The 23556-nt window shown below is 42.9% G+C and overlaps 1 protein-coding gene across 2 annotated transcripts in view; it reads right to left on the bottom strand.

Moving 5' to 3' along the window:
• The window catches only part of Thsd1 (thrombospondin type 1 domain containing 1), a 29759-nt gene extending 11398 nt beyond the window's left edge, over positions 1–18361 (bottom strand). Inside the window, exons 1-3 of one of the 2 annotated variants that reach the window (XM_031339242.1) lie at positions 18121–18361; positions 11637–11779; positions 7090–8037 (exon numbers count right to left, since the gene is read on the bottom strand). In XM_031339242.1, coding sequence (XP_031195102.1) covers positions 7090–8037; positions 11637–11694 — 1006 coding nt within the window. In that variant the 5' untranslated portion in view covers positions 11695–11779; positions 18121–18361. The remainder of the gene's footprint in view (positions 1–7089; positions 8038–11636; positions 11780–18120) is intronic. The other variant, XM_031339241.1, reaches the window with a different exon arrangement.
• Positions 18362–23556: the final 5195 nt, after the last annotated feature.

Genomic DNA, 23556 nt, shown 5'->3' with positions numbered 1-23556 from the left:
ATATATATATATACATACACACACACATATATATATATATATCTCAGGTTATGCCATTTGAGCTACCAATGCTTCCCCCAAAAACCATAAACCGTCTAACAACACCTCAGTACCAAGGATGAGTGAGAACTGCTGGTCACGAAGTTCAAGAGACTCCTAAAACAACATAGGATATTGCTGTTGCCCTTGGCTGCCTCGGAGGGGTTGGAGGCAAGTCCTTGTGGCTGAAGGCTGAAGGCACCATAAACTTCAGACAAAAAACCTTGGAAAATCCCAGCTGCCTCTGTTTCAGAATACCAAAAAAGTGCTCTGCGGCTTCCAAAGAGGGGGAGGCAGCCAGCGCTTTCCAACTGTCATGCCAATGGATCTCACAATGACCAGCATGCCAAGGTACTCCTAAGGGTGCAGTAGTGGTGCTCCACCTTGGCAGTAACCAACGGCTGTCTAGTTAAACTTAGGGCCTGCTCGTGAGGAGGGAAATGATACCTGGTACTGGGAACTTAGCCTAGCCTGGGCTAGTGAACTAATGGATCTTAGAGGAAACCTCCTGCTGCCACTTTGCTAGGCTGGAATAATTCCTAATTGCATTCCAAATATTTATTCTTACACTCACAGAGATGTGTAGACCTTAAACCTCATCAAAGAAGTGTGTCCTGTAGCAAACAGAGATCCTCACAGAAAACCACAACTGGTCAAAATATAGAGAACACCTGACCATGGGGTACCCAGCCCCAGCAGATACATCTACAATACAACCCCTGCACCTGTGGTTCAGAGAACAGCACGGAAGATGGGCAGAGAGACTGTAGGAGCAGGAAAATCTGTGAGATTGTGACTCACAGAAAAACTGGGGAAGCCATAGCCATGACATCTCAGTAGCTGCCTAAACAACCAGAACCCTGAAAATGCTATACATATGCTAATGTGAAGGGGGAACCGACCCCTAGAGAAAGAACCACAGGAAACCAAGAACCACTAAGAGAAGAATTCACCTTCCCAGAGACAAGCCCCCTAAGTTGGTCAGCCCTGACACCATAAACATATAAGCAATATTAAACAGACTCAGCAGGTTGTACTTATATATTTACATGTGTGTGTGTGTGTAGGTATGTATATTCATATTTAACAATAATAAAGAAAAAATGCCATTAATCTGAGACAGTAAGGGGGAAGCAAAAGGGGTTAGAGGGAGGAAAACCAAGAAGGGAAATGATGTAATTACAATAAAAATAAATTATTAAAGAAAAAAAACAAACCATTTCTCACAAGTGGACTGGGGGTAAAGATATATATTGCAAACTCTAGGACAACCACTAGAAATATTTTAAGGTCGAAATCATAAATTCACAGCATGGTTAAAGTAAATCATAAAAATCTTCAATTAATCTACACAAATCAAAAGGAGAAAAACAAAACAAAGATCTAATGGAAGGAATATAACCCCAGAAAAGCAGACTTTAATCCAAACATATAATAATACTAAACATAAATGATATAAACATGCCAATTTAAAAAAACAGAGATTGTTAGATTGGATTAAAAATTTGACAAGACCCAAGTATGTGTGTGTGTGCTGGGGTATAGGTGTGTGTGTGTATGTGTGTGCTGGGATGTAGGTATGTGTGTGTGTGTATGTATGTGCTGGGGTATAGGCATATGTGTGTGTATGTGTGTGTATATATGTATATGTACATATATATATATGTGCTGTTTGAAACCCAAAACTTTATTTATATAAACACATGTAAATATGTGTAATACATAAAAGCATGTAGGTTAAAAGTTAAAGTGTAGAAAAAAATATACCTTATGAACACTGAAAGAAAATGAGTGTCTACATTAACAAAAGGCAAAACTGGCTACAGAACCTGAGATATTACCTGGATATAGAGGAATATTGCTGGACAAATGAGTCAGTTTACTCTTAACAATCCTAAAGGCAGAGACACGTATAAACAGACTTCAAAATACACACAAAACTCTCCCCAAACAAGTTCCATCCCCCCTCTGCAGTCCCGGGGAACACAGCCCAGAGGCCCTGGCATGCTGGGTACCTGCTCTACCATTGAGCTCAGCCCTCCAGACAAAAAGCTGTTGATAAATTCAAACTTCTCTTGGAAGCAGACGTGATATCATTGCCATACATAATAACTTATTTCTTATTGAAAAGTCATCCAAATTCTTCCCTATCTGTACCCACCCAACCTCAATATCTATCAGATCATGCCGGCACTACAGATCCTCTATATCCAATATCTATCAGGTCATGCCGGCACTATAGATCCTCTATATCCAATATCTATCAGGTCATGCCGGCACTATAGATCCTCTATATCCAATATCTATCAGATCATGCCGGCACTACAGATCCTCTATATCCAATATCTATCAGATCATGCCGGCACTATAGATCCTCTATATCCAATATCTATCAGGTCATGCCAGCACTACAGATCCTCTATATTCCAAATGTCTCTTCATCCATCATGGACAGGAGCTTCTGACCCAATTACAGGTACACAAAGCACTACAAAAACACAAGGAACGTTTGTAGGGCAGGTGTGCTTTCTTGGAGCCAAGGGATGAGTCATGGAATCTGAGTTCGTTAAGGTAATTAAGTCTCTGAGGATTTTTCACAAGACTATGAGCATTCTAAAGGAGCAGCATGGGCCAGCGTCAACTGAGATGTGGTAATGATATTCCATACAGAGGTCCAACTGAACACAATATTGGTTCTGTGCCTCTCGGATCACACTGTAGTGCATCCTGGGCAAGAACAATGGCTGGGCTGTCTGCACGGCTCCGGATCAGCTCATTCACGGAATGCCTCGTGCCTGTAAAGCTCTGGGAACCTCCTACGAAAGTCTCCCTGTACGCACCTCATGTGGTTCATTCTCTGAACATCTACTGGGAATTCTATTACTATACGATCTATAGGAAATTTGATCAACGTACAGCTGATTTATCCTTTTCCTGAGTTCGTGATTAATACCACAAAATGGCCAGTTACGAAGGACAATAATCCTCTTGTCTCTCTAAGCATACCAATGAAAAGCACAAGCTTGTTAAATTGGACTTAAAAAACATGACCCAGCTAGATGTTGTTTTAAAAAATATATATGTTTAAATGTTTGTAAATATAATTTCTTTAAATACATAAAGTCATTTGGGAGATAAAACCAATAATTCACAAAAAAGGAAAATCAATTTTGATAAAAACATGAATCTTAATGTTATATATATATTATATATATATATATGCATATATATGTATGTATTTAAAAGTTGTGCTTGGGGCTTAATGGGCCTGAGTCCAACTCCATCCCCAGCACCCACATAAAAGCCAGGCATGGCCATCTCTGCCTGTAACTCTAGTACCAGCACTGGTGGAAGCAGGCAAATCCTGAGAGCAACCTGGTCGGCCATACCGGCTGAAACTGAGCATCAGGTTCAGAGATCCTGTTCAAGAACAGGAAGAAGGTAGAGAGTGAGAAAGGAAGACTCCAGAAAGAGGTGCCTTCTAATAAAACTCACCAGCCCTCACACACCTGAGACACACATTGACATCCACCATACAGATGCCGGGCTGCTCCCCTTGAAAGCAAAGGCATGGCTCCAACAAAAGCAAACATTTAAAGTTAGGAGTTTTGTTTGTTTGGATGGTTTGGTTTGGGTTTTGGTTTTTTTTTGAAACAGGGTTTCTCTGTGTAGCCCTGGCTGTTCTAGAACTGGCTCTGTAGACCAGGTTGGTTTCAAACTTAGAGATCTGCCTGTCTCTGCTTCCTGAGTGCTGGAATTAAAGGTGTGTGCTACCACCATCAGATCTTTTTTTAAAAATGTATTTCTAAATAGAAATAACTAAATAAGAATTAGTTCAGCTCAACTAAAACAATGATAAAACTTACCCAGAAAATTCTCTAAAATGGGAATTCATTAGACACCTATAGTTCACAGATCGCACATGAAGACCACGATGACCACTATTCCAAATAGCTGTTCTTTGTGAATGAAGGGTTATTTTATTTGGTCCTCTTTAGATGTCCACAGATACATTCACACTTAAAACAAGCTTCTCTGGCCAGGTAAAATGCCTTTCCAACCACCAGAAGAGAAATCAATTCTGAATGAGCAAAGTTTGTCTGGCACATGATAAGGAAAAAGTAGTCGTTTCTAAGACCATCTGAAGGACTGGAACTGTTGAAATACTGACATTTGTTACACACTGTGCTCCAGGGACCAAGGTAGCTGAACAAAACAGTTAGACGATAACTCCACAGACTTTAGTGAGAACCAGGGACGCCTGGGGAAAGCAGACAGATTTTCTTTGCAGAGCAAGGCTCACTTCTATTAAACAAATCATGCTCCCCTGACCCCCCAGGAACCCCCAGCCACTGGACACAGAAACAGTTACAGGTCTTCCAAAAGGGCCTCATAGTCCAGGATGAGCGAGGAAGTAAAACATCAGGATCATTTCCAAGCTGAAAGCTTTTTGTTGTCTTCTGGAGGAATTGGCGGTACGGAAAGGTGACACAGGAGAGTGGTAAAAGCTACTGGTCAAACTCTCTGCTTAACCTCTGCTTTTTGATTGTCTCCTGGTGCTGGGAACAGAACTCGGGGCAGACATGCCTCTGCTGAGCCAGATCCTGGTCCCTGCAGCTCGGTGCTCTGACACTTCACTCAAACATCCTGAGCAAATCACTTCACTCCTCTGTGCCTTTACTTCCTCGTCCCTAAAGCTGACACGAGCCCAAGTTACAGTATTGTAAGGCCAGAACAGGTTAATACTTGCAAAAGGCCCCGAGGACAGTGCCACGTCAAACTAGTCACGTAAAAGGGATCATGAGTCCCTTCTGGAAACATCCAAAATGTACCATATCCTAGGGTCCAAAGACATAGTTAGAAGAGGAGACAGAAATAAACACGTTATTCCATTTTCGACTAACGAGAGATTCAGTGACCAGTGACTCACGGGAATTGCAGTGAGGAGGCTGGAGGGAATTATGGGTAAAGTGCTGCTATCTGGGACCCCTCTCCCTAGCATCCATGAGAAAACCTGGGATTCATTTCTCAGGAGCACCTATCTTTGTTTGTTTGAGATATGATTTCTCGGCAGGTCTTGGGTCATCTTGATTAAGCTAGACCATCTGACCAGCAAGGCCCAGGGATCCCTATGTTTCTGCCTCCCAGGTTTTCACCTGCACTATCTAGTACAGACTAGATAGCGTTCGTGGTGCTGGAAGGAGCCTTGCACATTACCAAAGGAGAAAGGTAAACACAGACAGCTACAAAACCTTCAATCTACAATGGTGATCCACCTGCAAGATCTGCTGTGTGACAGTGGCACAAGGCTTTTGGGACTAACCAACCCAGTATCTCATTTGATTTAAAGTTCCCTCCATGAGATAGAAACCATACCTTATGCTGTAACCAAGAACCTGAAACTAGAAAGGCCAGGAACCCAGGGGAAGAGGAAGGGTTGTAGCAATAAAATGTCTCCTAAGGATATTCTGCCCTGCTCATAGATCCGTGCCTTACTCAGCCATCATCAGAGACACTTCCACCTGCAGCAGATGGGAATAGCTACAGAGGCCCACAGCCAGATGAGATGCAGAGAGTGAGATAACCCGGAACACTCAGCCCTAAATGGGATGTCTCCACCAAATTCCTCCTCGAAGAGCTATGAACTTTGTGGAAGAGGAGATGGAGAGATTGTAAGAGCCAGGGGAGACAGAGGGTCCAAGGAGCACAGTAGGACAGATCCACATATGAACTCTCAGAGACTGGGGCTGCATGCACTGAGCCTGCACCAGTCTGCACCAGATGGGGTCCCCAAACTGAGAGGAGAAGTGGACACATGTCCCCATCCCTAACCCAGGAGCTATCTCCAACTGAGAGCCACTTGCCAACAGAAAATTAGTTTTCTCCAAGGGAATCTCACTGGCCCCACGCCCCGCAGTAGATGGCCAACACAAAATGGCCTCAGTGCATCTTCAGAGGTCTTTGTTTCAAAATGTTAAGTTGGGGTATTTCTTTTAACCTTACATTAACCTTACAGGTCCTTTGCATGGCTTTCGGCTTTATGTTTTAGTGGGATTCTATGTATGTGTACCTGGGCGTCTCTTAGTCTTTTTCCTCGGCTCTCTCTTCAGTTTGTTTTTTTCCTGTTCCAATTAGTTTGTTTTTGTTTTACATTTTGTTATGTTATTACTGTGTGTTTTCTAATGAGATTGAAAGGGTGTGGCTCTGGACGGGAGGGAAGATGGGGAGAAACTGGGGGGGGGAGTAGGGAGAGGGAAACCATAATCAGAATATATCATATGGAAAAAAAATCTGTTCTCAAAGAAACTATAGCATCACCCTCGAGGCTCAAGGACCATCCTGACAGAAGGGACTAAAAGTTGAAGGAGGACAGGAGTGAGACAGTGTCTTTGGGATGTGGCATGACCTCTGCACTCAGGAACCCATAGCAGCTGTGGTTGCCTGAACAAGACCACCATGGAGTGGAGGGGGCTCCTGAGCCTCCATCGCTAGCTGAAGACCTACTGATGGTTAGTAGTTTTGGGGGAGAGAGAAAACCTAGAGAAGTCATGTGAATCTGATTGCTGGGACACTTGTACAGTTCCCCCGGCCTCCAATGTATCCCATGATCTAAATCCAAAGACTCAACTAGCTATGGACGGAAAGCACTCAGGAAAAACACCGCATCTGTACTGAGCATGTCCAGATGCTGTACTTGCTACTGTTCTGGAAACCATGCAGTGTAACAACTACTTACACAGAATTACAAGGTAATGGTTTACAAGGAACCTAGAGGTGACTTGGGGCTTACGGGAAGTGGTATGTCAGTTTTATATGAATACTATTCAATGTTGGTATCTCTGGATCCACAAACCAATCCCCCATAGAAACTGACAGGTGAATATGCTCTTACTTTTTCAGAAAAAAAAAAAAAAGACAGTAACGCTAATTGTTATTGCCTGAAGGATGAATAAATCATGAATGTCACAGCTCACCTAGGTCATATCAATTTTGATTACATGAAGGCACTGATATGATTTTTTTTAAATGCTAGGAAATCTCAATACCAACCTATATTTCTCTGAATTAGCATGCATTCCTTTGCAGAAAAATGGCTTTTCTTCAAAATTCCAAAGTTGAAGCAGTATTTGTTCTTTCCTACATCAAACAACGTGCAGTTAAACACCGCTCTCCTCTCTCCCAGGGGCAGCCTGCTTTCAGCCATCTCCCCCGGCTGTCTGGGGGCCTCTTTGTAAACAGCCAGCACTCCTTGGACGAAGACACAAGGAGGTGGCAGTACCATCACTTCCAGCACAGACTCGCACGTGACTTCCGGTGCCATCATCAATTTGTATCCGAATTTTTGAGCCAGGTCAATAGGTCCCGTAGAAGCAATGACAGAGTCCTGACCCAACAGCCTCAGCATGACCGTAACGTAGGCTTCCACCCCTACGGGTGCACAGCCAAACTCGACCCACTGACCTTGAGTGAGTGTTGTCCTTTTGCTGGCTCTGATCTCCAGCGGCTGTCCCAAACTTGTTCTTGCCTCTGGAAGACTGTCAGTGAAAACAACTTCCACCACCATGTCTGGCTTGTCCCCGGGGAACAGGCAGAGCGGTTGGGCGGTAAAAACACCCACTTGGAAGGTGCCTTCTGCTGCCTTGGCTGTCCTATTTAAATCGATGTGAAAGACAGGCCATTCTACCTTCAGAAAGGCACTTTTCTCCCAGAGGGGAACTTGCGTGCCATTGTCGGTCGCTTCCGGGATCATCACAAACCAGTAGTCGCCAGCCTCCTTGAAGTAGAAGCATTCAAACTGGAGTGTTCCCTGGGCCCGGTTGGTCAGGAGGGACTTAGTGGTAAGAGTCCGATTGGTGTTGGCCTCCCACAGCATGACAGACACATTCCTCAGTGTCCCGTTGATGTCGCCGAGGTAGTGGAAACCCACTGACACCGTTCTGTCACTCAGTGCCACATGGGCTGGCTCCTGTAGGAGGAGGTATTCGGCTTCTCCGAGGACTGAAAGGAAATGGTCAGAATTGGATCTTAAAGGGTGCGTTTGAGCAGGCCTCCTAGTGATACAATAAAAACAGCTTCTTTTCAGACACCAGAGAATGTGCAACCAAGCCAAGGGTGTTACAGAATGACACACAGGACCTAAGAGGTTGAGCACCCGGTTTGTTCTTTTCTAAGCGCTCTGGTCTCTCCTCACCCTTATGCTTAAAATGGTGAGTGGTGGTGGGCGGTGGTGGTGCACGCCTTTAGTCCTAGCACTTGGGAGGCAGAGGCAGGCGGACTTCTGAGTTCGAGGCTAGCCTGGTCTACAGAGTGAGTTCCAGGACAGCCAGAGCTATACAGAGAAACCCTGTCTCGAAAAACAAAACAAAACAAAACAAAACAATCTAAAAAAAAATGGTGAGCGGTGATAGGTACTCTGAATTCACAGCATTCATTTCTAGCCGTGGTAAATTACGACAAAAGAATAATTGACAATTCTCAATCCTTCACATTTCTTACTTAAATCACTTTCTGGTGTTTAGGTATTTGGAGAAACAGACAACAGTTAGAGAATGTTTGATCTAAATGGCTCAATTTAAACTGCTCTAGCTGACTTAAAATGTAAGATACTTAACTTCCCTTCAGAGTAATTGTTGTCCAACATTCAAGATAAGCATTCAAAAGATTGTACTAGTAATAGAACCAGTGTTCTCCACTTGGATGATTAGGGAATTTTCAGGTGGGCAAGAGATGCTATTTATTTATTTTTCATTGGTCACCCAGAATAGCATGAACATTTCTGAAATAACTAGGCATGCCCTTGGCAACTTTAACGACATGACAGCCACCGGTACTGGCGTCAATAGGACCGATGACTACTAATTTCCCAAGTACCATTCAGTTCTGATCAGCCATATCTTATAAAAAGAGACCCAGCAAAGCAGCTGAAATGGTACAAAGAATGCAGACACATAAGAATCTTTGTTTCTCTTCTGAACAGGATCCAAATATATATCAAAGCAGGCAGAATTTGGCAATGCAACAATCGGCTGGTCCACAGCGGGGTAAGACATTATTCTACAATGAAAGAACTTCCAGGATCCCTTTTTGGATTGAAAAAAGTTACATAATTAAAAAAATTATTATCCTTACTGTATATACCCATCCATATATGTAGTATAAACATATCACACTGCACATGTCTAAAGAGGCTTGTGTGATTTTGTTAGCACTTGCCTTCTTTAAAGTCCCCTTGCTGATGTTTAATCAATACTTACTAGAGTCAGCCCAGGAATATAGCAACACAAAGATCAGTCAGCACCTCATTGATTTCCTCCTTGAGACTGAAATATGATATATAAAACTTGGATGGATTTGAATACTTGATCATATTTACTTGAAAGTCATAACAGGATAGTTTGCTTTGTTTTGTTCATCCATTTAGAGAGGCAGGCAGATGTCTGAGTTCGAGACCAGCCTGGTCTACAGAGTGAATCGTTTGTCCATTTAGGGAAAACAGACGGTGAATAAGATTCCCTTGCACCTATAGACAATGTTTGAGTCGAGGGAGGTGTGCACTGTGACCAAAGAGACTCCCACACTTGTCTCAGACCAGACAAGGAATTTAGAGGCAAAAGAAATGTTAAAGATTTTTTTTCAAAAAATGTTTGTGTGTGAGTGAGAGAGAGCAAAAGGGGGAGTATGTATGTATGTATGTATGTATGTATGTACTTATGTATATGTATGTATGTATGTACAGGTGCCAAGAGAGGCCAGACACATTGGATTGCCCTAGAGCTGGAATAACAGGTAGTTCTGACCCACCTAACACACATGCTGGTAATGGAGCTTGAGGTTTCTTACTTGTTATTGACTGCTGAACCATTTCTCCAGCCCCACTAAAGTCATTTTAATTGAAATTTGACAGGGGCAGGGTGGTTCTCTTAAGATGAAGAGGCACACTTCATTAATGTATTAGTTACTGAGTTTCTGTTGCTGTCATAAAGCACCATGACCAAAAACACCTTAGGGAAAGAACTGTTTATTTTTGCTTATTACTGAATAACTAATTCTGGTGTTTAGGTATGGGGGGGGGAGAGAAAATATACAATAGTTAGAGAAAGTTTGATCTAAATGCCATAGTACTAACTGCTTTAGATTACTTAAAATGTAAGATGCTTAGCTTCTCTTCAAAGTTATTATTGTCTGTCATTCAAGAGAAGCACTTAGGAATTCTTACCAGTAAAAAAGCCCCAGTGTTCTCTGCTGGGGTGAAGAGGGAATTTTTAAGTAGATGAGAGATGTTATTTATTTATTTTTCATTGGTCATCCATAATAGCATGAACATTTCTGAAATAACTAGGTATGTCACAGTCCATCATTGACAGAAGTCATGGCAGGAACATAACCCAGGAATCTGGAGACAGTAACTGAAGCAGAGGCCATGGAGGGTCTTGCTTCTCATGATTTGCTCAGCCTGCTTTATTATATAACTCTGGACCAGCACTTGCCCAGGTTTGGCACCACTCACAGTGGTGTGGGCTCTCCCACATCGATCATTAAGAAATGATTTACAGGCTTGCCTATGGCCCAGTCTTATGAAGGCATTTTCTCAATCGAGAGTCCCTCTTCCCAAATGACTCTAGCTGATGTCACACTGACACAAAACTAACCAACATGGCTAACTAACAAGAGTGGGGATTGCTCTGTTTTGAGCTAGGGTTTCATGTAGCAATCCTGCTGCCTCTACATCCCAAATGCTAGGAACATAAGCATACGCCGCCATGCCCAGTAATCCAGAGTCTATTAGAAATGACAGAGATTATCAGTGAGGCTGATCAGATTCTGATCTAAGGGGAGCCAATTTATGAAAGCAACATGCATGTCCAGCTGAAAAGGGAGAATAGAGAAGCAGCGGATAGATGCCCGTAGAAAAGAGAAGGTATGAAGTAAAGGAAGAGCTTGCCCAGAATTCCTGTTTGTATGGATGAGAAGACTCTCATTCTGAAAGCTACAATCTGGTCCTACATCCTAAAACCACACTAGTGTTTTGTTTTGTCGGCTTCTTCTGTTCCCTCATTTCTCTTTCTCCCACTTATTACAGAATTTAAAGTAACCGGTATATTCATAAAAACATGTGTATGCACACACAGTGAGTAACCCAGAATGATACATTTCATCTATATCCATTAGATATGAAAGGGCAAAAAAAAAAAAAACCCTTATGGAAATATCTTTTTTTCCAGTCATGGTGGCATACACCTTTAACCCAATGATCAGGGAGTATATGCAGCTCATTAAGGGCCAGCCACAGTTACATGGCGAGACTGTCTCTGAGAGAAAAGAGAAGGGAGGGAAACCAAAGTGTAATATTTGTTTTCATTTGCTTAATAGTAGTGAGGTTTTTCTTTTAATGAGTTGCAAATACATTTAAGTTGAAATTTGAATCAATTAGGCAAAATCCCCAGAGTACAGTACTTCCAGAGAATCCAGGGCACCAAAGCTGGGACTTCCAGAGAGTTCAATTGATCCACTCCACCTCTCCCACGCAGGGTCACCACCCGCAGCGCCTTTGGTTTCCATGGATACCAATGGCTTGACATGTTCTCCACCACACTCACCATAGTCACAGAGCACCACCAGCAAGAGATTTGAAAAGTCTTTCAACATGAGTTTCATTCTGATCGGCAAGATCCCAGGCCTGTAGTCTCCTCATGTCCTTTCTCACACCAAAATTGTGGGATTTTTGTTTTTCCAAAAGCACCTGAAATTAGAAACCTAAAATTGAAGAATCTATGATTCATAGAACCATAAAAACTACAGGTAGCCTTTGTCCACAAAGCCAGGGGCTGGATGAATGGCTGTGGTTAAGAGCGATTACTGCTTTTTCCAAGAGGAGCAGAGCTTGATTTCTAGCACCCAGGCTGGGCAGCTCATAACACCCGTGTAACTACAGCTCCTCTTCTGGCCTCTCGGGGCACCTCTCAGGGCACCTGCACACATGTGGCATACACTCAAGCAGACACACAGAAAAACAGTCGTAGATTTAAGAAAATATCCATTTTTTAAATGGAGAAGGCCATGCTAAGAAGTCAGACTTTCTAGGAGGCATTAGAAGAAAGACAGGGAGACACTAACTTTCCTTGGATCAAAGGCCTACAGTTACCTAGCCTAGAACACTCCAGCGTGCACCATGCCAAGATCACCCTACAGAGCCCTCTCATCTCGCACCCGTGCAGCGAACCTTTAGTGGAGAGCCTGCTATTTGCTTAGTTGTATCAAAGCTAATAGCTAACCTGGTGAACATATTTTCACAATGCCCGTATGTTTGGCATTTCACACTGGTCAACTTAATAAAAGTCTCCAAGTTTTCATTTAATATTGTCCTATGTATAACCAAATCTTCCTTGCATGGCTCCCACAAATGGGTTATTTACCTTTGCTTGCAAATTGGTGGGTTTATCTGATTGCTTTGTTTCTTGATCCCTAACAGCTATGTCCAAATGTTGAGTTCCCTTAAAAAGATACTCATGACACTTGCGTGGGACTCAGCTGAGCTATGATCTGCTTCTCCCATACTGAGTGCTCTTAGAGCTGTCACTGTCTGCTAGCCTGTCCTACCTCACAGCCCACTCCAGCTCCTTGGCACTAGGCCTCCTGTTGTACACCCAGGGTTCCCCTAGTTTCCTGCCACCCCTTTTACCCATCCCTCCTATCCCATCTTTATTCTTTAGAACCTGCAGAACTGCTCTCTCCTGGGGACCCATAACTGCTACACTTGATGGGACTCAAGGACCCCACAACTGTCACACTAGATGGGGATCCAGATTGGTACAACAGCAACCAGAGACTGGAGCAGCACCTGAAAAAGGCAAGACCAGATTTTGTAGTGGCTTGAATATACTTGGCCCTGGGGAGTGGCACTATTAGGAAGTGTGGCCTTGTTGGAGGAGGTGTGGCCTTGTTGGAGGAGGTGTGCCATTGTAGGAGTGGGTGTGGCCTTGCTGGAGGAAGTGTGCCATTGTAGGAGTAGGCTTTAAGACCCTCCTCCTAGCTGCCTAGAAGCCAGTATTCTGTTTGCCTTTGGAACAAGATGCTGAATTCTCAGCTCTTCCTTTGCCATGTATCCCTGGATGCTGCCATGTTCCCACTTTGATGATAATGGACTGAACCTCTAAACCTGTAAGCCAGCCCAACTAAATATCGTCCTTATGAGTTGCCGTGGTCACGGTGTCTGTTCACAGCAATAAAACCCTAACTAAGGCAGCTATCTCCAACAAGAAACATTTCAAGCGACATACCTCAACATAATAAAGGCAAAATACCATAATCCCACAGCTAGCATCTAACTAAATGGAGAAAACCACAAAGCATTTCCACAAAATCAGGAAAAAAAAAAAAAAAGACAAAGCTGTTTAATATTGTACCTGAAGTCCTAGCTAGAGCTATGAGACAACTGAAGGAGCTCAAGAAAATATAAATAGTAAAGGAGGAAATCAAAGTATCTTTATTTAGCCTGATTCTATAAGTAAAAAACCAGAAAATTCCTCCAGCTGATAAATGTCACATTCGGCAAAATATGACACAAAATTTACACATAAGATATAAATGCATATACTATATATGTGTGTATATATACATATACACATATGAATATACACATATATACATATATAGTATATAACATATCTTGTCAGGGTTACCATCACTATGATTAAAAGCTGGAGAGGAAGGGCTTTGTTTGGCTTACATTTTCTTTTTTTTTTTTTTTTTTGAGACAGGGTTTCTCTCTGTAGCCCCGGCTGTCCCGGTACTCACTCTGTAGACCAGGCTGGCCTCGAACTCGGAAATCCGCCTGCCTCTGCCTCCCAAGTGCTAGGATTAAAGGCGTGCGCCACCACCGCCCGGCATTGGCTTACATTTTCATATCAAAGTTCATCACCAAAGGAAATCAGGACAAGGACTCAAACAGGACAGGAACCTAGAGGCAGGAGCTGATGCAGAGGCCAAGGAGAGGTGCTGCTAACTGGCTTGCTCCTCATTGTTTATTCAGCCTGTTTCTTATAGCACACAGGACCATGAGCCCAGGGATGGCCCCACTCACAATGGGCTGGGCCTTCTTCAATCACTAATTAAGAAAATGCCGTACTGCAGGATCTTATGGAGGCATTTTCTCAATTGGTGTCCCTTCCTTTCAAATAATTTTAGCTTGTATAAAGCTGACATAAAACTAGCCAGCACATATGTAAATGTATATACTTATAAAATATACGTACAAACTACACACACACTGAGAAAGAAATCCAAGAAATAATACCTTTCACAAAGGCCCCCTCCCTCCAATAAAATATCCTGGGATAATGCTAACCAAGTAAGTGAAAGACTTATATAGTAAAAACTTTTAGACACTGACGGAATACATTGAAGATGATATCAGAAGATGAAAAGATCTCCTATGTTCATGGTAGTATTAATATAGTATTAATGTTATGAAAATGGCCATCCTACCAGAAGCAATCTACAGATTCAATATAATCATCATTAAAATTCCAACACAATCCTTCACAAAAATTGAAAAAACATCTTAAAGTTTATGTGGAAACATACACACACACACACACACACACACACACCCCAAACAAACAAACCAACAACAACAACAACAACAACAAAAACCAGGATAGCTAAAACAACCCTTAATAAAGAAAAGAACTGCTGGAAAAAATCACCACTCCTGATCCAGGTTCTATTAGTGACCTGTAGTAATAATAATCAGCATGTTATTTGCATAAAAATAGACATGTTGACATGTTGGTCAATGGATCAAATAGAAGATCAGACATAAGTTCACACATGTATGGACAGCTGACTTTTGATAAAGAAGCTAGAAATACACACTGGTAGGTGAGGAAGGCAGCATCTTCAACAAACGGTGCTGGGCACACTGGGCACACTGGGCACACTGGGCACACTGGGCACACTGGGCAGCTGCACGGAGAGGAAAGCCAGTAGACACATATCTCTCATTCTACACAAAACTCAACTCGAAATGGATCAAGGACCTCAGCGTAAGACCAGAAACCCACATCTGAGGGAAGCAAAAGGAGGGACCACCCTTGGGCTCACCGCCAAGGAAAGAGCTGTCTGAACAGGACCAATATTTTTTTTCTATTCATTTTTTTCCATATATTCTTTTGATCAGGTTTTCACTCCCCCAGATCCTCCGAGAGCCTCCCTACTCACTCACTCATCTTTATGTTCTTTTTCTCCTTTTTGAAAAAAACAAAAAACAAAAAACAAAACAAGCACACAGGAGACCAACAAGACTAATAATAATAATAATAATAATAATAATAATAATAATAATGATAATAATAATAAAATAAATAAAAAAAACAAAGCAAAGCAAAATAAAACAAAAGTCCACAAAACACCATGGAGTTTATTTTGTGTTGGTCAACAAGATTTGACTCATTCCTGGTACTTAAGGTTTTACCTGGGGGCATAAATTGTCTAGCTTGGCATTGTCTCTGCTATTATTTGGTGAGCACATTTATATTCCTCTTATATATGTTCATATTTTGGGAAGCTTCTATGGTATTAGGTATCCATATTACTTTTATAAGTGACTTACTCTTCACTGTCCCTCCACATATTTCCCCCTTTACCCTGCTCTCCCCAAAAAGAGGAAGTAGAAGATATTTCTGCAGAGATAAAGGGAAAACTAGAGAAGGAGAATTATATGTGGAGGCACCTAACCACCCGTGCTTGGTGAGATTGCTGCTCATATTCTGAAGGCTTCCAACCTACCAGTGCCATATAAAAGAAAACATATAATATTTGTCTTTCCGGGTCTGGATTACCTCACTTGGGATGATTTTTCTCTAGGTTCATCCATTTACTTGTGAATGTCATAATTAAAGACTTTAACAGATATTCCATTTTTAAAATGTATTTAACAAATACCCGGTTGTGTAAATGTCCTGTGTTTTCCTTATCCACTCAGAGGATGGAGATTGAGACTGTGTCCAATCCCTGCCTGTTGGGACTAGAACAGCAATGAGCCTGGGAGAGGAAAAGTGAGAAAAACAAAACAAAACAAAACAATAGCTACTCAGTATATTACAACTTTATGTGAACTCCATCTGGCCTTGCTTTTCTTGTTTGGGTAGTCTAAGGAGAAAACAGACAAATAAAAATTACCACCCCCTGCCAGTCTTCCAATGTGTGGTGCTGATATGCATCAGGGGATGGCTGATTCATGCAGCAATCTTCCCAGACCAAGTAGGTGGGCGAGGGAAGACCTTACTGGCCTGTGATCCATGGTGAATTATAGGAAGGGATACTGTACTTTGACAGAAATACTAGAGTACTACAGAGTAAACCTTGGGTGGCTTTAAGGGTAGTTTTTTCGTACTAGAATCGAGCCAACTGTTCTATTAAGCATAACCAAAAATATGTTTTCGTAATGCTTACTTGTCCCTTGTTATTCATAGATAACAGTTTCCTGGTGGGCTCAGCCAGGCTGGGAAAGCGCTCTACCACTGAGGCACATCTCTACCCCATGTCTAACTTGGCAAACTCAGACTCTGTGCCTTCTGATAGGAAGACAGAATTAACAGAATTAAGCAGGCTGATTGAAACAAATCACCACTCAGTGGGAAGGAAACTGGTGTGTCTCTATTAGCTTTTGTTCAGTAAGAGCTGGTAGAACAAAGGAAGCTCTGCGCTTCCTGAAAGCCAAGCGGGGCTTTGCAGTTTAATTATGCAGATGATTGGCCTCCCTTCCTATCCCAGGCACACCAAAAAAGAAAATTCTGCTTTAGTAGAACTCACCGTGGATTTGATCTAAGCATCACCTGAGTTTGGATCAGGAACCTGGCTTTAAGACTACAGATGAAAGACTCAGAGGAAGTGCCCCATAGTAGGCCCAGCATTTGTAATTTCCCCCACATCTGAGGCAGGAGGATGGCTTAAGCCTATGAGTCTGAGACCAGCCTAAGCAACATAATAAGACCCCATCTAGCAGCAACCTCTGGAAAGGTGAGCTCAGCTTTCTCGCATGGCTTGCTTCTCCGAGATAATATTCTTCTTAAAACTCTTTCTCATACCTGGTTCTGTGATTGCATTTTCTTGCTTATGAAGATGGGTGGCTAAATACAGACTCATGTGATGATCTGTACTTAGAGCCGAACAGAGATGGAATTATAGAACGCAGTCTACTTGAACATCATGGCATGCATTATGATAATAATTATAATAAGCCTCTAAAATGGGAGGGGCGCTACCTGATTATTACGTTATTTTCACCATGTCCCCAATTCCTCGAGTAGCTGCTGAGTAGAATGTTTGGTGTGAGAATCATATCAAGAAAATAAGAAGTTGGGCACATTTTCAAGATGTTTGAAAGACTTGTATAGGGCCTGGGTTTTAGCTAGGTGGTAGAGGGCTTGCCTAGCATGTGAGAGACCTCGGGTTTGAACCTTTGGAGATAAGAGGCGAGAAAGTGGAGGAGAAAGTGTGTGTGGATATTCCCAGTAGCTAACAGCATCACCTCCCCTTCAAGCCATGTTTTTCAGAAAGCACCTAAGTAAATGTTTCATAGCCGCCAACAAGGGAAGACTTATTTATATCCACAGGACATTATTAAAGAATAAAAGGACGAAAATAAAAGAATAGAAGTAGAAACAAAGTGGTTTTACAAGCAAGGCTTCTGTGTATATATCTAGGAATAATGTTTGTTAGGAGCAAATCCCAGAGCTGTTCTTGTGAACAAGCTTTCTTTATCGGGATGGCTGGGTGGGTGGGTGGTGCTTGCCGCGTGAAGCCCTGCTCTCCCACCAACTCACTTTCCAAAGGTGCTTCAAGTTCACGCGTGCAAACCCAGCCCAGTGATAGTCAGTCAGCATAAAACTTGTTACTGAGGTCATTGCTTATTGTTAGTATCCCAGAAAGATACTTTTGGAAAGCCACAAACGTATGTCGCAACGCTGAGTTTCCAAAAGTTCCAATCTGAACTCCTGCCTATGTGAGGTCCCGTCATTCGGCCACGCCTGCGCCAGGTGGCCGCCCTGGTAGTGGGCCACCTGCGCTTCGGATCCTTACCTCTGGTCGGGTCTGGCAGGCACGGCGGAAAAGAGTGGGGAGCCTCAGCGGCCACAGGGTGACTGACCGAGCATCTCCTGTCCCACAGCTGCACGCCCGGGTCTAGAGCTCCGGCATCCTCCCAGGCTGCCTGGGACCACGCCCCGAGGCGGGCTCTCAGAGGGCGGGGGTCAAGAGCAAGAGGTCCGCCCCGCACCCACTCCTGGGCAGCGCATCTTCCTTTCCTGCCCGCCCCTAGCTTGCCCTGCAGCCAGCAGAGAGGAAACCTGCAGGAAACTCTGGGTCCAGAGGCCTTGCGAGGAGGTGTGGTCGCTGCTAGTGCAGCACATATTTACACCCACAGTCCTCCTCCCGCTGCAAAGACTCAGTGCTTTAAGGGAGAGCCAGCAGCCTTGCCCTTAAATCATTCACTTCTCCCCCAGATAATTTTCTTTCTTTCTTTCTTTCCTTCTTTCTTTCTTTCTTTCTTTCTTTCTTTCTTTCTTTCTTTCTTTCTTTTTTTCCCCCCGCGGGGGCGGGGGGGGGGGAGAGTCACAAGGAGATCCAGAAAGTGGCATGGGTAATGTGTAAACTTGCTCCCCCAAATGTCACTGGAGTTTCAAAAGAATAAAGTGCTTCAGGTGAAGTGCATTTTCTTTTCTCTTCTTCTGGAGCAAAACTTGGTTAATTAAATTACAAACAGACATTTCGAAAAGTCTATTTTGCAAGTTTTCTTTTTCTTTTTTTCTGAAAGAATGGTAGGCTACGTTTCACGTGGTTTAACAGCTGTGCTTGTCATCCAGCGATGTGCAATGAGCTTTCTTTTGCATAGAACAACCACTTAACAGACAAATTTAGTAGTAGAAATCAGAGCACAGCCTCTAGAGGGCCAGCACCCAGCAAGAGGTACCAGGAAACTCTGGAGGAGTGCAGCGTGTTAGGGCTGAGTTAGTGGATTTACCTATGCATGTGCCAAACTCATGAGACTTAGAAAGTTGGATGTGGTGCTCATGCCTATAATCCCAGCAACTGGGGAAACAGGATTTCACTATCTAGTCAGCCTGGACTGTATAAATGAGAGCCTGTTTGGGTGAGGCTATATAGATCAGCCGCAGAGCTCGGTCGGTGAGTGGGAGCTAATGGTTTGCTTGTAAACTTCACCTCAAGTTTTGAGATATGCCATTTGCAGAAAGTTGATCTTAAAAGACAGCACAGTCACTTAGATATCATCAAAAGTCAAGTTTCTCTAGGAAGTAATCAAACCAAGTGACTGAGGCTGTCATCTGTTCTCACTGCCGTCAAAAAGATTCCCCCCCCACCATCCCCCCAGTCATTCATCAGCTCAAAATAGGATTCCTTTCAAATTTGTGCCTGGTATATGAACATCAAGTAGTTTCTTGGACTATTGGTTTTGAAAACAAAAATAAAACAAAAATAAAATAAAAATCTCAATGGAAGGGCCTGTGGAGAGTTCAGCGGGTAAAGTCTTACGGCCATGCTTGATGTCCCAGGGCCCCAGTTTTCCTCTGCTATAGAAGGTATATAATAGTTAAAGTTTTGTGGGGATTCAGTGAAACATAAAAGGTACCTTGCTCTGTGTTGACCTTCCCAAATACACTCTCACCAAAAAAATCACTCTTTGGTTATGAGACTTAAATCTTACATGCATTTTAAAAATAGCAGCCTTATGGAAATGTCTCATCATTTTTATATTAATTATAGCTCATGACAAACTGACTATCCTGGCTAGTTTTATGTCATCTGGACACAAGCTAGAGTCATCTAAAAACCTCAATTTAAAAAGTGCTTCCATAAAAATCACACTATATGGGGCTGGAGAAATGGCTCAGCAGTTAAGAGCACTGACTGCTCTTTCGAAGGTCCTGAGTTCAAATACTTAGCAACTACATGGTGGCTCACAACCATTGGTAATGAGATCAGATGCCCTCTTCTGGTGTGTCTGAAGACAGCTACAGTGTACTTACATATAATAAAAATTAAATCTTTTTTTAAAAAAAATCACACTATAGACAAGCCTATAGCTCATTTCTTTAATTAGTGAGTGATGGGCCTATTGTGGGTGGGGTCACCACTGGATTGATGGTCCTGGGTGCTAGGAGACAGCAGGCTGACCAAGCCAGGAGCAAGCCAGTAAGCAGTGCCACTCCACGGCCTTTGCATCAGCTCCTGCCTCTAGGTTCCTGCTCTGATTTACCTCAGTGATGGACTGTACTGAAATAAGCCCTTTTCTTCCCATACTGCTTTTGGTCACGGCATTTTATCATGGCAATAGAAACACCAACAAAGACCCTGTATTACTGTCTTTATGAGGCAAACATGATAAAAAAAAAATCTTTTCTGAAATTAAAGTAAGGTAAGAGGAAAAGCTTCCGGAAGGACAGTGGGATGACCTCGGTACTGAACTCAAATTGGCTTTTACTATACACTGAACTCTGGCTAGGAATATAGCTCTGTGAAAGAGCACGTAACCTAGCATATGCAGGCCCCAAGGTTCGAACCCCTACTCACTGAACTCTCTTTGTGAGTTGTTGGGGTCCCTCAGCTGCAAGACATCGGAGTTTGCTACTGCAGACTCAACTCATGCCTGCTGTGCGCCTGCTGGCTGGCACGGATACAGCCTGAAGACATCTGCTGTTGACCTCCTCCCCCACTGTGGACTGCACCACCAGCCATTCCCCGGAGTTTACACCTTTAGCCCTGCAGCCGGTTTCCCTTTGACTTCCTCCTAGACTTTGCTCGGACTCTTCCTGACTCCTCCCTAATTCCTTATGTTATTCAAATGTCGTTGTAACCAGAGATTCAGTTTGCTCTCTTGTATATAATTGCTGAACCCCCCAAGTAAAGGAGAGCCTTGATTGGAAACCCTCAACTTGGCTCCGTGTCCTTTTGTTCTCGAACTCTATGTTTCAGGTCTCCTATCTCCCTTCGGTCGAGGCAGAACCCAGTTCATGAAACTGCGGGACAGTTTCAGTGAGTCAGCAAATATTCTGGTGACCCGTACAACTATAAAATTTATACACTTAATAACCACCTGTATACAAATGTTCTTTATTTTAATAAGCAATGATCTGGAAATCATAATGATTTCACATCAGGACACAAGGGAGAATGTAGATGACCCAATTTTCACACTATAATAACAGCTTGCGAAATCAGGATCTTACATGTGAGCAATCGGACTTTTCAGGAGTGCCTCTTACATCGTGGGTATGGCTCATGCCTTAGAATTTGAGTAAGGCAGGGCAGATCTCAGACAGGCAGAGCTGGTTGAGAAGTCTCCTGGAAGGAGGGACCTTTTAAGCTGAAAGTCACTTAATGAATTTAACAATCAGAAGTGTCCTGAGTGCATTCAATGATGTCAGACAGGGAGGAGTCAAAGCCAGTGCCACATGATTGGCTGTAGAGAGTGGAGGTCGTGAGTGAATGTGTGTTCTGGTGGGCACAGCCTGTCCACAATTCCAAAGCCAATTGGTCTGTCATGAATTGGCAAAGCTGTTACCTATATGGGTCGGGCTCAAGAGGAATGGCAAATCTCTCCTCAGGAGTCCAAATATGAGTACTTATGAATAACTGATCAGTGTGTGCAAACCAGCCACTGAAGCTTCCTCCTCCTGATGTTTAAGAGATGAGACTGGAGACTGCAAATAGCTAACTCCTCCTGTACTAATAAACATGCTGAGGTTCTGGGTTGTCATGGTAGCAGTGGTCACAGAGCTCCAGCTGATCCCAGCTTCACAGTACACATCATCTGTGCATGTATGTTTCACAGTACATGTTATCTGTGCATGTGTGTTTCACACATGCACACACACACACACACACACACACACACACACACACGCACACACACACACACTTAGTTGGTCCACAGTGAGATCTGAATAAAGAGTTATAAAAAAGCTTGTAACTCGTCTCCCATTTTTTAAGATAACTAAATTATAAAATCTCAAAGACAAGCAATAAGCAATGCTTAGTGGCTTAACATGACTAAACGTTTATCACTTTCATGTATTTTACAGAAATTTAAAAAAAAACATCAAGTTAAAAAATCAGTTTAAATTTTTACAATAAATTTACTGTATATACATCAATATGAACCATCTAACCCTGAAAACAGCCTTCAGTTATACAATGTAAATTAATTTTCTTGACAGTGACTAAACTATTCATTATCATACATTTACATACGATCCTAAGAGCAAAGTCAGGAAAACAAGAATTACAGTGATGAGCACCAAGAGTAGGACATTTGTGAGCCCAGGGCTTGACTGGTTTGTATTTAAACACAGCCAGCACCAAAGGACCACAGCGACACACTGGGCAAGAAAAGAAAAGCCCGAAGGATAAACCGAGGTCTGGAAACAGTGATTTAAAAATAACAACAACAACAACAAACCCAAACAATGTTTCTTTTTTTTTTTAAATCAATGTGACTTTTTCAAAGTATATTTTATGTCATTTTATCTTTTATCCACGTTCAACAAATCAGACTGCTCCGTTTTTTGTTAATCTGCTGTCACACTGAATAAACAGGTGTAGTATGTTTGTTGTGGTGAAGCCAAAGTATTCGAGCTAGATTCAGCAGCCCCTACAACCCGACAACCTCACAACCAATCCAATGCTAAAACAGGTCATCAGTGACCTGTGGATTTAAGAACCTTAGTTTGGCAAGGGGAGTGCGTGTGTGTGCTTGTGTGCATGCGTGCAAGCGTGCATGCATGCATGCGCATCAGGGTCATGTGATAGGCTACGTGCATCTCAGAGAGAGCTGAGACACACTAATAAACTGACACTGGTCTACTCAATCTCTAGAAGATTTGGGTAGCCAACACTGAATTAACCCCAAGTAACCCTGAGATAAATAATGAGGTGATTACAGAAGACCTAATGTCACCACAACCAGTGACAGACTGGAAAACCCACACTAAGAAGGCAGCCTTGGCCACAGTGGTCTCATGATTCTGGAGGACAGAGGCAATGGCAGTCATTTTCCAGGAAGGTGTCGGGGTGGGGCTCCTGGTGTGCAGCTGAGGACACTGGTGTCTCTCCACGGGGCGTCTACAGTAGTCTCCACTCACCCAGACAGAATATCCTCAAACTCCCAGACAGTGTGCCTGCTAATCCCTCCCTGTGGCTCCAAGGCCACACTATCATTGTCCTTCAACTTCCAGCTCCGCCTCTGAAAGGCAGTCACCTTCTATCCTATGGGCTCCCTGAGTTTGAGGTAATGTCACCATACATGAAGTCAGGCGACCGACTGAAAGCTCCATCAGTCTGGAGGTGGCACCAGCCAGCTTCTGTTATCAGCAATACTTAGAGTCAGGTGCTTTCTGTACACAACGGCTAACTTGGAGGGCCAGAGGGAAGAACATGGCTGGCCTATGATAGGAATACATGGCTGGCCTATGATAGGAATACATGGCTGGCCTATGATAG

Source organism: Mastomys coucha, unplaced genomic scaffold (assembly GCF_008632895.1).
Source record: "Mastomys coucha isolate ucsf_1 unplaced genomic scaffold, UCSF_Mcou_1 pScaffold22, whole genome shotgun sequence".
Classification (NCBI taxonomy): domain Eukaryota; kingdom Metazoa; phylum Chordata; class Mammalia; order Rodentia; family Muridae; genus Mastomys; species Mastomys coucha.
This window is presented reverse-complemented; position numbering and strand designations above follow the sequence as displayed.